We start from the raw sequence: 19,217 nt of genomic DNA on the forward strand, positions 1-19,217 counted from the left end.
CCATCAGTTTGGGATCATCGTCAGAATAATTAAAAAAATAAAGAAAATATTATAAAATAGAATAGAAATGAGTTCATTACATACAGTGAGGCTAAATAGTGGGACATGGCCCAGGTGTAATTGAACAGAGAATGTATTTTACTTTTATTTTATTTTTTAACTTTATTTATTTGTAGACAGAGGAGGGAGAGAAAGTATATGAGTGAGGATGGGCACACCTGCAAACAAACTCCAGATGCATGCACCACTTCGTGCATCTGACTTTATGTGGGGGGGATTTTTAACAGCTGGGCCATCTCTCTAGACCACAGAATAAATTATAAACCCAAATGACTTAACTTCCAGCTTTACACTCACAAAAAAAAAAAAAAAAAAAAAAAAAAAAAAAAACTGATTGATGTGGATAAGTTACTTTACCTCCTTTTATCTAAACGTCCTCATCTGGAGAAATAGGCATACAGATGGAAGGGTTGGTCTTACAGAATGGCTATGAGGATTGGGTTAATAGTTATAAAAAGAGTGGAATACATAGTGTAGTAGTGCTTGAAAGCTTTTATTTCACATATTTACATATAGTGTGCATATAGGTATATGTACAGAATAGCAAAATGAATTTCAGCCTTTCTGTGAGCGGCCAGACCAAGTGGACTGTACTCTAAATGAGGTCTTTGAAGGCAGGACTTGTACTTTATTCACTTTTATAGACTTACAGCTTATATAAAACACATTTTTTTCTTCTTTTCTGTCTTGTTATAATAGATTGAAAAACTTGAAGGCAATGCATGATATTGCATAGCTTTCAGATTGTAAGTAGAAAGTTTAAGGCAATTAAAGGGGACGTCACTAGAATTTCTGTAGTATCTGTAAGCGATCAGATTTTAATCTGAACTTATAGGCCGATTGGACACATGGCAGATGTGAGTCAGAAAAATACCATTGAGTTTTTATGAAGATTGCACCAAATTTATACGTTAGGAGAATGGATATCATTAAAAATATTGAGTCCCACACTAACAAGAGCTGTCATTCCAACAGTGTTAGGTGAGCAATGACAGCGGCTTTCTATCACATGCCTGACTAGGGAACATGGAATAAATATACTACAAAATGTAAAGTTCTATTTCATACATTTAGTAGGTGCACACGACAGACATCATTTCATTGGTTTCTTCTTAAACACGAATGAGGTGTTTAACATTAAGTAACTTTCTAGCAATGGCTGAGATGGTCATAAAATGACTTAGATTTTTCTAGTATGAATCTTTCTTCTTAAATTCTGTGATTAAACCCTATTTATTCATTATGGGTTTAATTGGATGTGTGAATGCACACACTTTGCATTCAGGTCGTAATGATGTTGCTCTGTGAATTTTTTGTGTGCTACAATTTGAGTTTGTATAAAAAGAACTAAAGAATTCTCCATCTGTTTTAACACTCTGACATTGTAGATGAGATTGCTTCATGCTGAACATTTGATAGTACTCTCCTATAAAACCAAATCATTTTTCTCCTTAGATAAGACGGTGTTCAGGAGACTGGCGCTAGTTCTAGTAGTGTAACTGATCTTCTAAGTCTTCTACAGGTAATTTGGTAATTGGTGTTTTTTTTTTTCAGGAAGTATTTATTTACGTTTTCATACTTACTGCTATACAGTTTAGCATGATATCTTCTAATAAGATCAAAGTGCTTTGCATATCAATTGAAATATTTTCTATATCTTGGAAGCAATGCTAAGCTAATGATGGCTAATTATACAACTGCTTGGATTAATATATCTCAATTCCATCACTCGCAAAGTGTGTGATCTTTGTGGGCTTGTTAATGAACCACTTTGTATGATAGTTTCTTCAGCTAAATAAAGAGATTAATATTATCATAAAAATATAATCCTGTCCAGTTTTTGGTGGCACCTATTTTTATTCTTCTTAATTAGACCTGCAGAAACCTGTCTTTTCACTTGATCACTTGTTTTACATTGGGGAGCCCATTAATTTTTCCTCTATTTCATTGTGTGTGTTTTTCCTTCATTTTTACCCTTAACATTTTCTTTCATATATTTTCTTTGGATTTATTTCAATGTGTTAGTTTTGTTAGGATATTTTTTCCTAGCATCCTGACTTGATCTTTGCTTACATCAACTACTCCTGACTTAGACTCATATCAAATGCTATTCTTATAAGCTTCCCTTTCACTGTCATGATTTCTATCTCTGGGATTTGCTATTCAGGTGCTTTAAAAATCCTAATCATACTTAAAATTCCACACATCTCACCTTTAGGCAAAAAGTAAATTAGAATTATGTTCATATATGTACAATTTAGTAGTTTTGATGTTTGTGCTTTGTGCTCCTTTCATTTACTCCACAGCAGAACAAGGGAGGGAATCTTTATTTTGTGTAGCTAGTATGTCATACATGATATCCATTTATCTAATTTCCAGTGTGGCCAGAACATGACTTTTGAAAATATTTTTCTGTGTTTGGGAAATAAATGTATATTTTCCAATAATCAGCTTAAGCCTGTTATTTCCATCAGCCTAGAAAATTGTTAGTCCTATAAATTTCTTTCTACTATATGATAGGTTTCTGAGAAAAAAAAATATCATTGATGTAGATTTCTCTGTATTGTTCTGTTCACTTCATATATTTTAAGCTATATTACTAGGTGAATTTTTTCCACCTGCTGCATTTCTCAGTCAATTAATTCACTTAAGCAGCTCTGATTGTCTTCTATATCTTCAATTTTTTCTGCTGGAATTCTACTTTTTCTAATGCTAATAATATTGCAAGCTTTCCTTTTGTTGGCATGTCCAAAATTATATAAGAACACAGAAGAATGAAATGACATGTTCTCTGCCTACGATGGATCTATTTTATGTCTTTAAAAAAAATCTTTCAACTCAAAGACTCTTTTGTCTTCTAAAGAATGCTTTCTTTTTTGCAATATTCTTCTAAATTCACATATTTCATTTGAAATATTGCTATCTATAACTCTTAAGTTTCTAAATGTTTTACATGGCTACAGTAAAATCAATATGACATTCAGGGGAGTGAGGTATTTACACCCAGATGTTGCCTGGCCGAAGCCTCAGAATAGCCAGCTTACTTGCTGGGTTTATTAATAATTGTTTTGTCATGTCCTGCAAGTGTGAGCCTGTGTGCACACAGCTGTGGGAAACCCTGGCTTCGCTGTACCCATCGCCTTTGTAATGGTAATTAAACAGCATACAGTATGAAAGATTCTTCACATGACTTACAGTTGTGTAGTTATCTTTTATAGCTTCAGATTTGACAGGGGGGAATTTATTCTTAATCTATTTTTTCATGGGGGGAAAATTAAGTATGTTCAATGAAAAGGTGAATTATTCCTCCAATAGAAACTTTAAAACCCAAAGAAATGAGACCAGTTGCTACCCAAATAGTCAGAACTTGACATTTCTTTTTAAGTCACTATAAATTTTTTTCACTCAAAAAATCAAGAATGACAGAGGTGGAGTAAGCCTAAAAATCATTTGACCTATCTTTTTATTTTATATTTAGAAAAAGGAATAAAGCTATAATTAACAGAATGCCATAGACAGTTTGTAAAGAAAGGGGAGTTAATATTAAGAGCTTGTTATAGTTTTTCTCTTGGCAACATATCATTATCCTACTAGAAAAAAATTCCATAAAATGAGAAATCTAAATGTAAGTTTTGCTATTTACTTGTATACTATCTTTCATTACACTGCTGAAAAGAGCATGAATAATGTTTTGTCTTCATTTTTATTTTATGTGATTTTTTTCCTTTGTGTTTTAAACATGTCATATTTTCTTAAGTATTTGTTATGATTATAGAATAACATATACTGCTTTCCAACCATCATTTTAAGTGTGTATGTATATATATGGAGAGAGAGAGAGAGAGAGAAAGAGAGAGAGAGAGAGAGAGAGAAGAACTTAGAATATATATCACAGAAGTATGGATGTAGAGAACTGGGGAACTGATTGGTTTACTTTCCCCAAAGGAACCTCATCATGTAGTTGTTTAATGGGAAGCATTTTTTTTTTTTTTTGAGAAGGTAGGAAAGTTCTAATCAACTTCTGTACATTATGTAGAACTTCATTTTCTAAACTCTGCAAAAGAAAGTTTCATATTTAATGGGAAATCATGAATTATTCCATTTATTATCTACTTCCTCCTTTCAAAGACATGATCTGGATAAAAGGCGGGGTGAATAATTTCAAAAAAATACAATACATTTTTAATGGGAAGGTGCAAACCACGGATTCTCATGACTATTAGCAAGTGTGGAGGAAACGGAATTTTACTTGCAAAACTCATCAAACTCTTGCAAAGATAAAATGTATGACATACTTTAGTGGGAAAAGAAAGAACTTAGTGGGCCAAAGTTTTCTTTTTAAGGAAACTTGTTGTTTTTGGTAATTTAATGTGTATATTCTCCAGCTTTCTGTTTTTATTACATTAGAAATTTTACTCAATGTATATGGGCAAATGAGATCTATTTTACTTATGAAGATGTAAAGAGAACTGAACAGAAATAAATCAGGTGTTAATATTTGAGAAAAAAATCCCCCATATTAGATTTTCAAGAATTTTGGAGGGCAGCACACAATTACATTGCAAAAAGTGAAGTGCACACAATATTCTTTGGAGTTTTATGCTAACACAAAATTAAAATATTAATTTAGGCAAAATAATTAATATACCGCAGTCATGTTTACATGTTTGTAGTCATGAGATAAGCTCATTTTTTTTCCTGTTTTCTTTTTCTCATGCTTGATGTCATTATATTAGGACAAAGAATATGATAGAATTATAATTTCTATTTGTTTTTATCACTATAATTCAATTTAAAAGCTATTGCTGTTTTTGGACCTTTCCTGTGGTTGAAAGTTAGTGTAATTTAAAAGCAAACAACATGGATCTATGTACTAACCCATTTAAGCTACGGTGTTCAGATACCTAGCTAATTCGAGCTTGAAAATTTATTCCTACCTTGAAAAATTCTATTAAAATTGCACTCAGTTCTCAGCATACCTTATCTAATGTTTAGCTTACATCATTCTTCTATGAAGAAATTTGACTTTCTCTAAAGTGTTTGCAAGAGATAAAACCACTTAGGAAAAAAAAATCGGCGGATCAACTGACCTTACATAAGGAGTTTTCTGCCCCCCCCCTTTTTTTTTTTTTTTGCTAAACTTCTAAAGATTTTTTTTTAGTGTAGCTAAATTTGAGATTTTTCAACAAAGAAAATGATGCCAAAATGCAGTATGATAGCTTTGTGGGAATATTTTGGTGCTGTTTTATATTGATTGATGCATTGCTGATTCATTCCCAGTTGATAGGAGTCATTGTACTTCAAATATTTGTTGACTAGAAACCACTTGAGTGAATCATTTTTAACAAGTGTGCACATAAAAATGCCTTTATATTACTAAGAGACTTGCTGGTAGCCATCAGAAAGGCTGCAGTCTTGTACTAATCACTAAAAAAGCACGCCCTTCTGGTACCTGGTAATTCTCACCAACAAGATACTATTTGATTTAAAACATTCATTGAGATCACATAAAGTGACTGAATTTAATGTCAAACATTAGTTCTGACAATTAACTCTTTGAAATAACTTTTTCCCCATGTGACAGAAATATTCCATGTCCACTAAAATAAAATCATCCACTTGAAAGGAATTTATTGTGCTACTGAAAGAATTCTTTGCAGATCAGGTTTAAATGTTTTATTGTTTGTTGAAAGAATTATAAGTATTCCTGCTTACAAAATGCCATGAGTTAGTCTTATTATTGGTTTATTTTAATAAAAATTAAAAGTTGAACACTGGTTAAAAAGGTTTTACCAAATGATATTGTCTAATTTGTATATAAGCTAATAGAATATTGAATGTTTAACTATGCTTTCTTATTAAAAGGCAAGAATATATGTTTTCTAATGATTTAAAACAAAACTTGCATACATAACATTTTCCTGCAAATATTTATATTGTTAGACTTATAACTGTTTAGAAAATCACATAATAAGTCTATTTTGTAATCCCCTGGCAGCAGACTTATTTATTATAAATTATCCACTTAGTCAAGGTACTTAAATTGAATATAACTCAAAACTACTACTATATTAATGTTTATATCCTAATTGTTGGTAATATTTTTATTTAAACTTATACAATTGAAGATAATATATATCTGTTTGGACAGTAATTCTAATGAAAATTTCAGAAAAATATAAATACATGCTAGATGTTATATACTTCAATCTTTATAAAAAGAGTATGTAAAATTGCAGCAATGTATAAAATATGTAACTATACCATTTAAGTACAGCGTAACAGTTATACATACAAAATTATTTTTAAATTATCTTAAATATCACATTGTCAATTTCAGAAAGAAGATCAAGATTGTTTTATTGCTTTGGTATTAAAATACTTACTTGATGAGCCATATCTGCAATAAGATAAAGAGCTATTTCATTGAAATATATGTTTAAAACCATATGTAAGCTATAATGGTTATATTCATTATATGCTCATTCTATAATCTTTGAATTGTAGGAGAAATTAGTAATGTTTATTTTTAATGACTAATTTTAATTGTAATGGCAAGTTACCGTCAAGATTTTTTTATTCGGGCTCATAAAATTCTACTTTTTGAAGAATTAACAAATAACATACATTTAGCCATAAGAAATCAGCAGTGATAGTTATTTTTAAATGATGGATGCACTGATATACAAAGTGAATTTGAGATAAAAAGCTATAATGTGGAAATTGTTTTATATGCATTTTATTTAGGTTAATAAAAATTCCTCATTTAATATGTGAGTACGTACTAACAAAAAATCGTTCTAATTTTTCCAGAAGAGATAATCGAATGATTTGAAAACCATTAATTTCATGTGTCACCTACTCTATTTACATTTTCAGCAGTGGTATTTCATAGACAGCTACATGTTTTTCGGTTGCCAGATGGGTGAGATACAATGCTATGCATAACTTTACATTTATTTTATTTGAGTTCCACCTTATTTGCATATCAATTAAAGTAATATCTGTATTGAGATGGATAATGAACATTATCAAATTTACATGATGTGACTGCAGTTTGCTAAATTTCCAGTAGATGCCCCCAGAGACCAGTTAACTCATTGAAAATCCTTTCCATTAAAAAAGGATTTTTTTTTTTTAGATTGAAACTTTTTCTTTGCTGTTTTGAAGTACACAGAAAATAAGATGAAAATCTTAAAAATCTTAACTCACTATTAGTTTATTACTTTTGTGTTTTTAATAAGTATAGACGTCAATATTAATCAACACATTAATAACAGATTAAGAGCTGATAATTATTTAAAACAATGTATAAAATAAATACTCAGTATTCATTGGAATTCTATATATTTTTAAAGTAAAATCATTCTGAGTATAGGCTTTTTTTTAACCTTTTGATATGCATTTATATGGCCAAGGCAATGCTGTATAATTCTTTTAGCATTTGTGAGGAACTTACTCTTTGCAAAAGAATGTTAAACATACCCAATGAACTTATGAAATTGTTATCAGTATATGTATGCCAGGAAAATAACTTTTTTTCCCTTTTAATCACATGTAATATCTACCTGCACTGAAAAGTATGGGTAAGAATAGTGATTCACTTTATTTCATGGAAATTATATTAACTGAAGCTATTTAAGTATTAATTTAAATCAATGTAATTATCCCGTAGGTGATTTCAGTAACGTTTATCTCTACAATATGAATGTAAAACTGTGATAACCGACAAAGATAACCCACTGGTGACTTATAAATATTAACTTAATGGAGTAAAAGTATTATCCTGACTTCTGATGAGCTATTACAGGATCTTTTGAGTTTATCTTTGTCAGATTAAATAAAAATTTTATGATCTTATCTTAAAGTATAGGGTTTTGTTTTGTTTTTTTTTTTTTTTGGAACGGTGTTTGAAATGTTTGACTGAATATAAAGCTTTATTTTTGACATTGTAATTCCAGTTTGTCCCAGGAAGAAATACGTTAAATGTATTCACCAGATATTTGAAGTCATGATATAACCCTAGATTATCAAAGTCTGCCTTTTAGGTCATGTATTAGGTACAAAAGAAATAAATTAAGTTGTCTGTTCATTTCATCAATATATTATTTTCATGTTTGGAAGTGTGTGTGCTTTTTATCCTTTTAGATGTTTATCAGTGTGTTTCCATTGAGTCTTCACACCCTTGAGTGAGAATCACATCTATTTAATCTGATTTTCTTTTTGTTGTTGTTGTTGTTGGATTCTACCAGTGGTCAGTCACTCCTTGTAAGAAGGGGGGACTCTCTCGGGAAGTCACGGAACAATGCTATCTCTTCCCAGTTCAACATGAACATGGATTAGCAGGGATAAAGAGGATGGCTTTCCAATTGAAGATTACATCATAATTGCCAGAGTATGTCAATTGATTAGATAATCAGTGGAAATAAACAGAAACATGGCATAGAGAGGAAGAAGAAAAAGATCTAGTGTTTAATGCAGTCATCAGCAACACCACAGAGATAGAATTTTGAACTGGCAATGGAGGAGAACTGGGTGTGAATCCCAGCTCCACCATTCTATAACTCAGTGTCTGGGTGGCTTTGGGGAATTCACAACCTCATGGAGGACAGGTTTCTAATCTTTTGGAGAAGCAGTGCTTTAAAGAGCCATTCAGTGAATGAGAAATGATAGCTGCCGAGTAGCGGCTGCATCATGTGTGTTCCTTAAGCAGTAGCTATTCCAAAGAGTTTAAGGCAGACTTTTTATAAACCATACATTATCTGCAAAGGTTTACCAGGAAGTCCTCCATCTCTGAGCAGCTCCACACTTTCAGAGCCACTGTGCAGTTTTGCCTTCTGTCAGTCTCTGAATTTTTTCATGGAAAGTTTGGTGAAAATTCAAGTAGTTAATTGGAGCATCACCAAATAGTGCTTTTCCTCCCCCCCCCCACCAGAGGAACAGCCTATTTTAAGTATTTTCTTTATTTATTTAATGGGGGCAGATAGAGAATGGGGGCTCCAGGGCCTCTGCCCACTGCAAAGGAACCCCATACCCATGTGATTATGTAGCTGGCTTTACATGGGTACTGGGGAATTGAACCTGGGTACTTTGGCTTTGTTGGCAAGCGCCTTAACTGCTTAGCCACCTCTCCAGCCTGAGCAGTGCTGTTCAGTGGTGGTAGAACCCATATGGGATATCTGATTCTGATTTCATTCTCTAGGTGCAGCTCTCATCCCAGGGTAGCCTCAAGCACGGTGGGATAGAGATTTGTAGATGTGTGGTTTGCCCAGAGAATCACCACTTTTGCCTCTGCACTTTGTTGTTTTTTTTTTTTTCTGGCCAGAACTCTACTCAAATTCCCAAACATTAAGTCTCAGCATGAATTTTACCAGAATTCTCATTCACCCCATGTAACAACTTCAAGTCAAAGAGATTGCTCTTCTTCTAATGCTTAAAAGCAATGCCTTCTCATTTAGGTTAATATTTATAAGCGTTTTGATGTGTGACTGAGTAAATACATGGTTGAGTAACTGAATGAAAGGTCCAAATAAATCACAGCTTTTAAATGGTGAATTGGAATTTTCTATATGTTTTAAAGGGTTTGTTTTTTTTTTTTTTGAGGCAAGCCAAATTGTTTGCTTTTTTAAATGAATGAGAGTGAGAGCTAGAGCAAGAGCGAGCGAGCGAGCGAGCGAGAGAGAGAGAGAGAGAGAGAGAGAGAGTTGGTACACCAGGGTCTCCAGCCACTAACACACGTGCCACCTTTTGCATATATGCAACCTAGCACATGTGCCACCTTGTGTGTCTGGCTTACATGATGTCTGGGAGTCAAATATGGGTCCTTAGGCTTTGCAAACAAGCACCTTAACTGCTAAACCATCTCTCCAGCCCTTGGTAAGGTTTTTATTATTTATTTATTTATTTACTTGAGATAAAGAGAGATTATAGAGACGGAGGAGGTTCATTAGGGCCTCTTGCCCATGCACCATTTTGTGCATCTGGCTTTCCATGAATACTGGAGAATTGAACCTAGCAGGTAGGCTTTGCAAACACCCTCCATTTAACCACGGAGCCATTTCTCCAGCCCCGATTTCTCTATATTTAAAAGAACTCATTTTCATTAGACAAGTGAACTTTGGCTATCATTCTCCTTTAGGAAATATAAAGCTTGAGAAATTCAAATGCAATTATGGGAACTGATATACATTTTTATTTTCTGGTATCCAAGTCATTTTAATAAATGAAGGTTTTTGGTTAAATAATTCACATTAACTATGAAAGTTTGAATAGGTGTCTATTTAAAAAATCATTATCATTGCTCTTTATTTTTTGCAAAATACTAGTTACAAGGCTTACGTAATAGCAGATATATTGCATGTATGTACACACTTAAATGTATATTCAAAATAGGGGTTGGAGAGATGGCTTAGCGGTTAAACGCTTGCCTGTGAAGCCTAAGGACCCCGGTTCAAGGCTCGGTTCCCCAGGTCCCACGTTAGCCAGATGCACAAGGGGGCGCACGCGTCTGGAGTTCGTTTGCAGAGGCTGGAAGCCCTGGCGCGCCCATTCTCTCTCTCTCTCCCTCTATCTGTCTTTCTCTCTGTGTCTGTCACTCTCAAATAAATAAATAAATAAATAAATAAAATTTCAAAATAGAAGTGATATCAGCATGTGTGCATGTGAATATTTAAATATATTCTAATTAAAATACCTTTTGTGAAGAATGGCCATTTGAAAACTTACTAGAAATGTTAGAAAAAAAGGAGTACTGTTAGAGATATCTCAAGCAAAACCCAGTACTGTTTCCCCAAGCCTATCCAACCATTGGTTCCCCTCTTGCGCAAATTTTCAGCTCTCCATTATCAATCCTGTTTCCTCCCTTCACCAAGATACCCAGTTACAAACTCATTTGAATTTGGCTCACCTAAATGTGTTTAGAGCCGCCTGCTTCTACTGACCTCCCTTCCCCACCTCTGCCAAGGTACCAGCCCTGCTACCTCTCTCAGCTGGGGTCCCTGGAGTTTCTCATCTCTTTCTGCTCCCAGGTTTAGCCTCCTCCCCTCTTTTTTCAGATCAGGTCTGGATTACAGCGTCAAAACTCAAGGGTTCTAAATTGGAAGTCTTTTCTTTTCATGACTTAATTTTAATTCTGGGCTCTGAGCCTCCATCCTCCCTAGTGTAAAGATCCAATCTTGTCACTCAGGTCAAGGAGGGCCATCTTGGCAATGTCTCAGGTTGCTCAAGATTCAATAAAATCCCGTTGCATCACCCTAGGTTCCTATGTAGAGCAAATATTGCATCATGGAGTCCCGATGGAGCTAAAGGGACTAGATACAGCAAACAAAAGTATATTCGAGACTATTCATTTCCTATTTCAGAGAGCCAGAAACTTATTTTGTTAGTGTAAATACTTTTTATGCAATACTTAGGACATTATAATACTAAAATATCATACATTGTTCATCTGACCTTCAATTTTACTGGGAATTCTCCAGTTTATCTGTCAGCCTGGAGAAGTGTGGGATGAAGGGTACGACAGTTAGTTTCAGATATTTAAACAAATGACTTCTGGGTCTGGAGAGATGGCTCAGCAGTTAAGGCACTTGTCTGTGAAGCCATAAGCCTGATGTACTAGGTGGCACATGCTTCTGAAGCTTGTTTGCAGTGCCTGGAGGCTCTGACATGCTTTCAAACAGACAACAGCAAGTGCATGTTCTCAAAGCTCTTTGTCTCACTAGATACCCAGGTGGATCCACTGGATAAGAAATTTTTGGCAGAAGTGACCTGGGCACTTATGCTGTGTTTGGTTTTAGAAATTATCAGTGAATCAACTGTGCAGCCAAGCACCAACCAAGAAATAGCGTAGGATTCATATCTCCCCAAATACATGCATATATTTCATATCATGTACCTCTTAGAAGAATACTGTGATGTGGGTAAAACATATATTAATACGTAGTTCTACACAAGAGAGGAAATGAAAGGCAGGGCTACCCGGGGAATTTATATCATCTAATTTTGAGAACCTCCCACCGCACACTGAAATTTGTACTGGCAGTAGTAAGCACTCCACAGTATCGGTTGTTTAACAAGTTCATCAGTTAAAAAGAAGAATATAGGGCTGGAGAGATGGCTTAGTGGTTAAGAGCTTGCCTGTGAAGCCTAAGGACCCCGGTTCGAGGCTCGGTTCCCCAGGTCCCACGTTAGCCAGATGCACAAGGGGTCGCACGCGTCTGGAGTTCGTTTGCAGAGGCTGGAAGCCCTGGAGCGCCCATTCTCTCTCTCTCTCCCTCTATCTGTCTTTCTCTCTGTGTCTGTCTCTCTCAATTAAATAAATAAAATTTTTTTAAAAAAAGAAGAAGAATATAATTAGCATAAAGCTGTACCTTTTGGCCTGTGATTGTTCTTTTGGTGAAATAGCAGGCGCCACACAGCGGTTATCACATAACCTTGTGTATTTCTTATATAGAAATCATGTTTGGTTTTCGAAGGTAGAGTCTCACTCTAGCCCACGCTGATCTGGAATTCACTATGTAGTCGCAGGCTGGCCCAGAACTCCTAGAAATCCTCCTATCTAGGCCTCCCCAGTGCTGCAATTAAAGGAATGTGTTATCACACCCAGTATAGAGACAGAATGGTGCATGCCAGGGTCTTCAGCCACTGCAAACGAGCTCCAGATGCATGCACCATTTTGTGCATCTGGCTGAACATGGGTTCTGGGGAATCAAAGCCAGGTTGTCAGGCGCTGGAATCAAGCGCCTTAACCACTGAGCAATGTCTCCAGCCATACATTTTTAATCATTGTTTAATTATCTACTTAACTGTTGGTTGTGTTTTCCCCTAGAGTGGAAACTTCACAAGGACTGAATCTGTTGTGCAATAGTAGATGGTACACAGTGATTTGCTCATTGAATGATGAAATAGTCACATGACTTTACTTCCTTTTATATGACACAGTTGGGTGCAAGTGCTTGATTTTTTTTCTTTCTTTCTGTTTTTGAGACCTCAATTCATGATCTTCCCATTTCAGGCTTCCAAGTGCTGTAACTAATGTTTAATTTTTGCCTGGATTATTAGGTTTTGTTGTTGGGTCGGTTGGCTGGTTTGGGAAGAGAGCTGGTGCATCAAGTATTTTTTAATATTGTCAGTCCAGTAGTTTATCTTATCAGGAGCTCAGCTCTCGAATGGATATAGTTAGAGTATAATATCATTAAAATTGCTGTTTTTAGATAGTTCCTGGCATCTTTCATGAACCTGAAGTGATTGAATTAAATGTATTTGGGACCAAGATCTCTTGACAGTTTTCATGCTTTCACCATGGCAAACAAAAGAAAGGAAATGTGACTCAACTTTCAGTCACCAGGGACAACAGGCCCAACTAACGCGCTGGGTGCTGTGTTTGCTGCAGCTACAGGAACTCGTACAAGAAGAGCGTCTGCGTGGACATGCTGCGGGATGGCTACCACAAGTCCTTCGTGGAACTCTTCGAGCTGGCGGAGCAGTGGGATACTCTGCGGGAGGCCGCGCAGCTGAGGTCCCTCTCCTGGGTGCAGAGGCCCCTGGAGGATCAGCCGGACAAGCTGGACCATTTCTACCAGTACCTAACCAGGGCCGAGGCGGCGGAGAGGAATGGTAAGCCCAGGGCTGGGTTGCACCCCAGGAAAGATTTCTTATTTTATCTTACTTGCTTTTTAAAATATTTTATTTATTAGAGCGAGAGAGTAAGAGAGAAAGAATGAATATAGATGCACCAGGGCCTCTTGCCACTGCTAATAAACTCCAGATGCATGCACTACTTTGTGCATCTGGCTTTAGGTGGCTACTGGGGAACTGATCCTGCAATGGCAGGTTTTTCAAGCAATTGCTTTGAAATAGTGAGCCAATGCTCCGGCACCCCGGGGAAATAGTCCAGATAGTTGTATGTGTGGATTGTGGAGTAGGTGACAAGGAACCGGGCTGCTTACGGTAGCTTGCTGATGTTGTTGCAAGCTGGACAAAGAAAAATAAGAAGAAATCCTAGAATGTAGTGTCTTAGATGATTTCTTTCCTCAATATTTTGAGTAACAATACAAAATAACTCAAAAGAAGAAAACATATATATATATATATATATATATATATATATACACACACATATACATATACATATACACATACACATACACATACACACACATACACATACACATACACATACACATACACATACACATACACATACACATACATATACGGTGAGGCCTCCACGTGACAATATTCAGTCATGTTCGCATTTCCTTTCAGGCCATCCTGTGGATATTAAAGCAGCTTTGTTTCTCTCACCCCTCTTGCTGCTATGGAGAAAACCATGAGGACAAGAGCACAGAGAAATAGCAAAGGGGAGCCGAAGTCTTAGCCCTTACCTCAGTGGCATGAGGCTTTCTGATATCCCAGGCGTGATGGCACACACCTTTAATCCCAGCAACCGAGAGACAGAGGCAGGAGGATCACTGTAAGTTTGAGGCCACCCTGAAACTACATAGTGAGTTCCAGGTCAGCCTGGGCTAGAGTGAGATCCTACCTCAAAAAAAATAAAATAAAAATAAAAGTGAAATGAAAAGATACGCAGAACTATAAACGACAAAACAAGTGACCAGTGCGGGAGTGACACGAGGTGATCACCTATGTGATGAAAAGGACTCCAAACTTCAGGATTAACATAAAAGAGTCTTTTAATGAATTTTAAATGTGATTTATGGCCTGAAGAGACGATAGTGTGGTTAAGCACACTTCCTGTGTGAGCACAGGCTGTGGGCCGGGGTTGAGGAGGCCTTGAAAGTGCCTGAGTTCTCTGGATCTCATGTAAACAGCTGCGCAGAGCCACACAGCTGTAACCCTTGTCCCGGAAATGGGGAGCAGAGACTAAGGAATTGCCGCAGCTTGCGACAGTGAGCTCTAGTGTCAGTAAGAGACTCTGGCTCAATAAGAAAGGGAGGAAGAGCGATGCAGCTAGGAATACCATGCATTCAGTCCCAGCCACCCCAAGTAAGCGTTCCTCACTGCAAGCAAGTTCACAGGGGACCACAAGGGCACATACAGGTGTATACACCACACACCATCACATGCGCATCCCACATACACACATACCATATTAAGTATACACACTCCAGGAAAAGAATGTAATTTACATTCAATTTCTCAAGATACTAACCATTACAAATAAATAAGCCACATTCTAGTATCAGATCAGAAGTCTGAAGTGATATTTACACTGGAAGTACAATTAATCAAGATGAAAATTGCCCATTTGTCATTTGTTGAAGCTGAATTTTATCATAGTCACTGTTTAAGCTGGAGGCTTTCATTTGAATGGCATTAATATGAAGCAAGTATCTGATTTGTCATGAAGTGTCATAAATGAATCATCTTATCATCAGGCATTCTGTGCTTTTAAAGAACCTAAAATGCTAAGTAGTTCTTAAGGCAGGACACATTTTGGTTCCTGACCTTTGATTAAAGAAGAGTATCTATACTCATAAAAATGAACACCTTCAGTTTTAAAAACAAAGTCCTAGCTTTATAACAGCTAAAGTCTCAGGCAAGTGGAAAGATAAAGTATTTCTTGGCTGAGTGGTTTATCTTGTCTTTGAGGTAACTAAGGTTGTATTTGTTAAATAGGATAAAATTACTTCTTGCATAGAACAAATTCACATAGGGTCATCTCCTATCAGATGTCTGGGCTTATGCCTCTATGAAATATAGAACATTAGGATTATTACAAAAATTAGTGAACATATTTAAGTTGAATACCATCTAAGCATTTGTATACTTTTTAAAAACTGGCATATGTTTGTGTGTGTGTTTCTTAGTTAACACATGAGGTTTATTAAGGGAAAACTGTGATTTGAGTTAGAAATGTCCCAGAGAATGGGATAGGCACATTAGCTTTTATTATCATGAGTTAATCTCAAATCTTAAAGATGTGTGTGTATTATAAACTCTGTATACATACACGTATGCATCTAAAATGTAAACATTTGTTAAGTGTGTTTCAGGCTTCCATCCCATATAGTCACAGAGTAGAAGACAATTATGTGGAGATAGCAGGCGTGTCTCTGCGCAGTCTCACTGCTTCTCGTTGAAAGACCATGCTCTTGGGGTCACAGTGGAGTTCATTGAATCAAAGCAGTGGCACTAACAATAGTCATCTTGGGTCAGTTCTGTCTCTCGAGATTGGCATAGCAGCCACCTAGGACTATCTAAATGACTTTACCAAACATCACTCATTGTTCTATAACCAAGATGTGTTTAAAATAAGCTACTCACTTCTTTCTGATAACTTTCCATTTGTTGCAGTATGTCTTTGTCTATGATTCAGTTCTTATAGCACTCACAGTTGAGTCATTTCTGTGCCATCTGTAGCATTTTGATCAGGGACTTGAGCCCCATGGGGCTGAGGAAGAAATGACAATGATAATGGATGACCAAAGCAATGGGTAATTCACACATCCCTTACACTTTTTAAAAATTTTTTTTGTTTTATGTTTATTTATTTGAAAGTGACAGAGAAAGAGGCAGAGAGAGAGAATGGGCACACCAGGGCCTACTGGCCACTGCAAACGAACTCCAGATGCATGTGCCCCCTTGTGCATCTGGCTAACGTGGGTCCTGGGAAATTGAGCCTCGAACCAGGGTCCTTAGGCTTCACAGGCAAGCGTTTAATCGCTGAGCCATCTCTCCAGCCCCCCTTACACTTTTAAATTATTGTCAAGGGTTGAACACTGAGCAGCATTTGTTTTTCTAGCAACATTTGTTTACTATTCCCCAAAATCTATTCTACTCAAGAAAAGCTTCTCATAATATTTGTAAGTTTTGTGCAAGGCAAAACAAAAAGGAAACACTAGGTTAACTGACCACATACCTTATTTCCTAAAGCTATACATATGTCTCACTAAAATGAAGGATGTTAAATATTTGTAGACTGGTATCTGAAAACTGTTAATATGTAAATATGAAATGTGTTATAAATGGTCTTTGAATAGTGTGTTTACATTATGTGTATGAGTATGCACATGTGTAAGGAGTTTATGTAAAGGAATGGCATAGGTTTTAGAGATTTCTTTGGAAGCCAGGAGTAGCAATCCAAGTACTTTGAAGGCTGAGACAGGAGCATTGTCATGAGTTCAAGGTCAGTTTGGGTTAAGCATTGTGTTCAGGCTGGCCTGAGCTAGAATGAGATGCTGACTCAAAGGGAGGAAGGAAGGAAGGAAGGGAAGGAGGAAGGATAGAAAGAAGAAAGGAAGTTAGTTTCTTTTGAAACATCACTGTGACTTATTCACAGTTCTTGTAATAGTAATTTTTGTTTTATATGAATTGTAACAGGTTATTCTCTTTTGTCCCCTCGCCCCAGCTCCTGATTCCCTGGAGAGCCTCCTCAGTGGGGTCATAGTATTCTCTGAAGGGTCATGAAAGCCTAGCTCAGTACCTATGGGGTAGTGGGGGACTGTGTTTCAAAATGTTCCTACCCACTCTGAGGCTCTTACAATCTTTCTACTGCCCCTCTTCTGCAGTGCTCCATGAGCCACAGCAGGCCTGCTGGCAGTCTCATTTAGTGTTGATTTCTCTGTAGCTTCTGGATTTCTGTTTATTCACAGCTCTTGATAGCCATATTTTATGTGTTAAGCTTAGTTTTTCTGAGCCATTCAATTTAATCTTCTAGGTCAACTAATGGTAAATATTTTCCATAATTGTTCAGAAACTGACTCTTCTGGTAGCAATGATCAATTGCTACCAGTTAATTCTAGTGTATAGTTATTGCTTTAATTTGGTGCAGGGTGGGGAGATTGCACAGGATGTGGTAGCTCATTCCTATAACCCAAGCACTTAGGAAGCAAAAACAGGAGGATTACCATGAGCTTGAGGCCATTGAGGGACCACAGAGTAAGACAAAAAAAAAAAAAAAAAACAGAAGAAGAAAAAAAGAACGGGAACCCAGCAGCCACCACATATTCACAAATGTGATTTAAGAATAAATTCATCACTTGGGAGGCAGAGGTAGGAGGATCTCCATGAGTTCAAGGCCACCCTGAGACTACATAGTGAATTCTAGGTCAGCCTGAGCTAGGGTGAAGGGTGAGACCCTACCTTGAAAAAACAGCAACAACAAAAAGAATAAATTCAAAAGGGGGATAATGATTATGAATCTGTCCATATTCAACATTAGAGAGATGTACAGTACCAAAGCATGATGCATTATCACAAATGTCTTTAAGTTTTCTATTGCAGTAGAGTTCATGGGACTGAATAATGGTTTATTTGTACACTTTTTGTCCCCCACTCTGTGTGTGTGTGTGTATAGATACACACACACACACACACACACACACACACAAAAATGGAGGGGGGAGGGAGTGAGGGAGGGAGAGAGAAGTTTAGGAACAGAAGAAAACTTCAAGGGTATACGAAAACACCAACAGTATGAGTGAAGGGAATATAATAACTAGTGAATGCACATTTTCCAATGGAAAAAAATGACCCAGAAAATATAAGCTTGCAAGTCTGCTTTTTGTTAATATTGTTAGAAATTTGTATTGCTAGAAACATTGCTAGAAAATGCATGAAGCTTATAGGATCAGCCCAACTTCATTTCTTGTATATTGTCAGCCACATGACCTCCCCCTTTGGGGTGAAAACATCCTATTAGAGGTTCATTTCATCTCTCTTTCTTACACTTGCATTGTTTTTGCTGTAATTAAGAAAATATCTATAAATATTTTCAAACCCCCAATGGGAAAAGTCCTTTTATATCCTTTCTTCCAAAAGAACTGAGCATATTGCTAATAGAATTCATCCTTTCTATGTTTGATATAGTGAAGTCAGCTGTTACTAACCAAAGTATGTCAACTTCTACAATGTTCTATGTTTTAGGAAAGATGTCTTGCTTTGTTCATTACACATCATTTGATTAAGGTGGTTATTTTACTAGTTAAATTACTTGTGTCTTAAAATTTGGCTTTTGAGACAGTGAACCATACTTTTAAGAAAATATAAAGGTGAGTGATGCAGTATCAGTTTGTTATTCAAAGGGATGTGTCCAGAGACATCTTTCTTTTTAAATTTTATTTACTTATTTATTTGACAGAGTACGAGGGAGAGAGAGAGAAAAAAAGAGAGAAAGAATAGGCATGCCAGGGCCT

The 19,217-nt window shown here is 36.2% G+C and overlaps 1 protein-coding gene across 2 annotated transcripts in view; it reads left to right on the plus strand.

Annotated features, from left to right (window-relative positions):
• Ttc29 (tetratricopeptide repeat domain 29) overlaps positions 1 to 19,217 on the plus strand; it is a 212,388-nt gene that overhangs the window by 17,508 nt on the left and 175,663 nt on the right. For both annotated transcript variants that reach the window (XM_004655942.2, XM_045131550.1), the window contains one exon: positions 13,451 to 13,674. In XM_004655942.2, the coding sequence (XP_004655999.2) occupies positions 13,451 to 13,674 (224 nt within the window). The remainder of the gene's footprint in view (positions 1 to 13,450; positions 13,675 to 19,217) is intronic.

This window comes from Jaculus jaculus, chromosome 12, assembly GCF_020740685.1.
Source record: "Jaculus jaculus isolate mJacJac1 chromosome 12, mJacJac1.mat.Y.cur, whole genome shotgun sequence".
NCBI classification, from domain to species: domain Eukaryota; kingdom Metazoa; phylum Chordata; class Mammalia; order Rodentia; family Dipodidae; genus Jaculus; species Jaculus jaculus.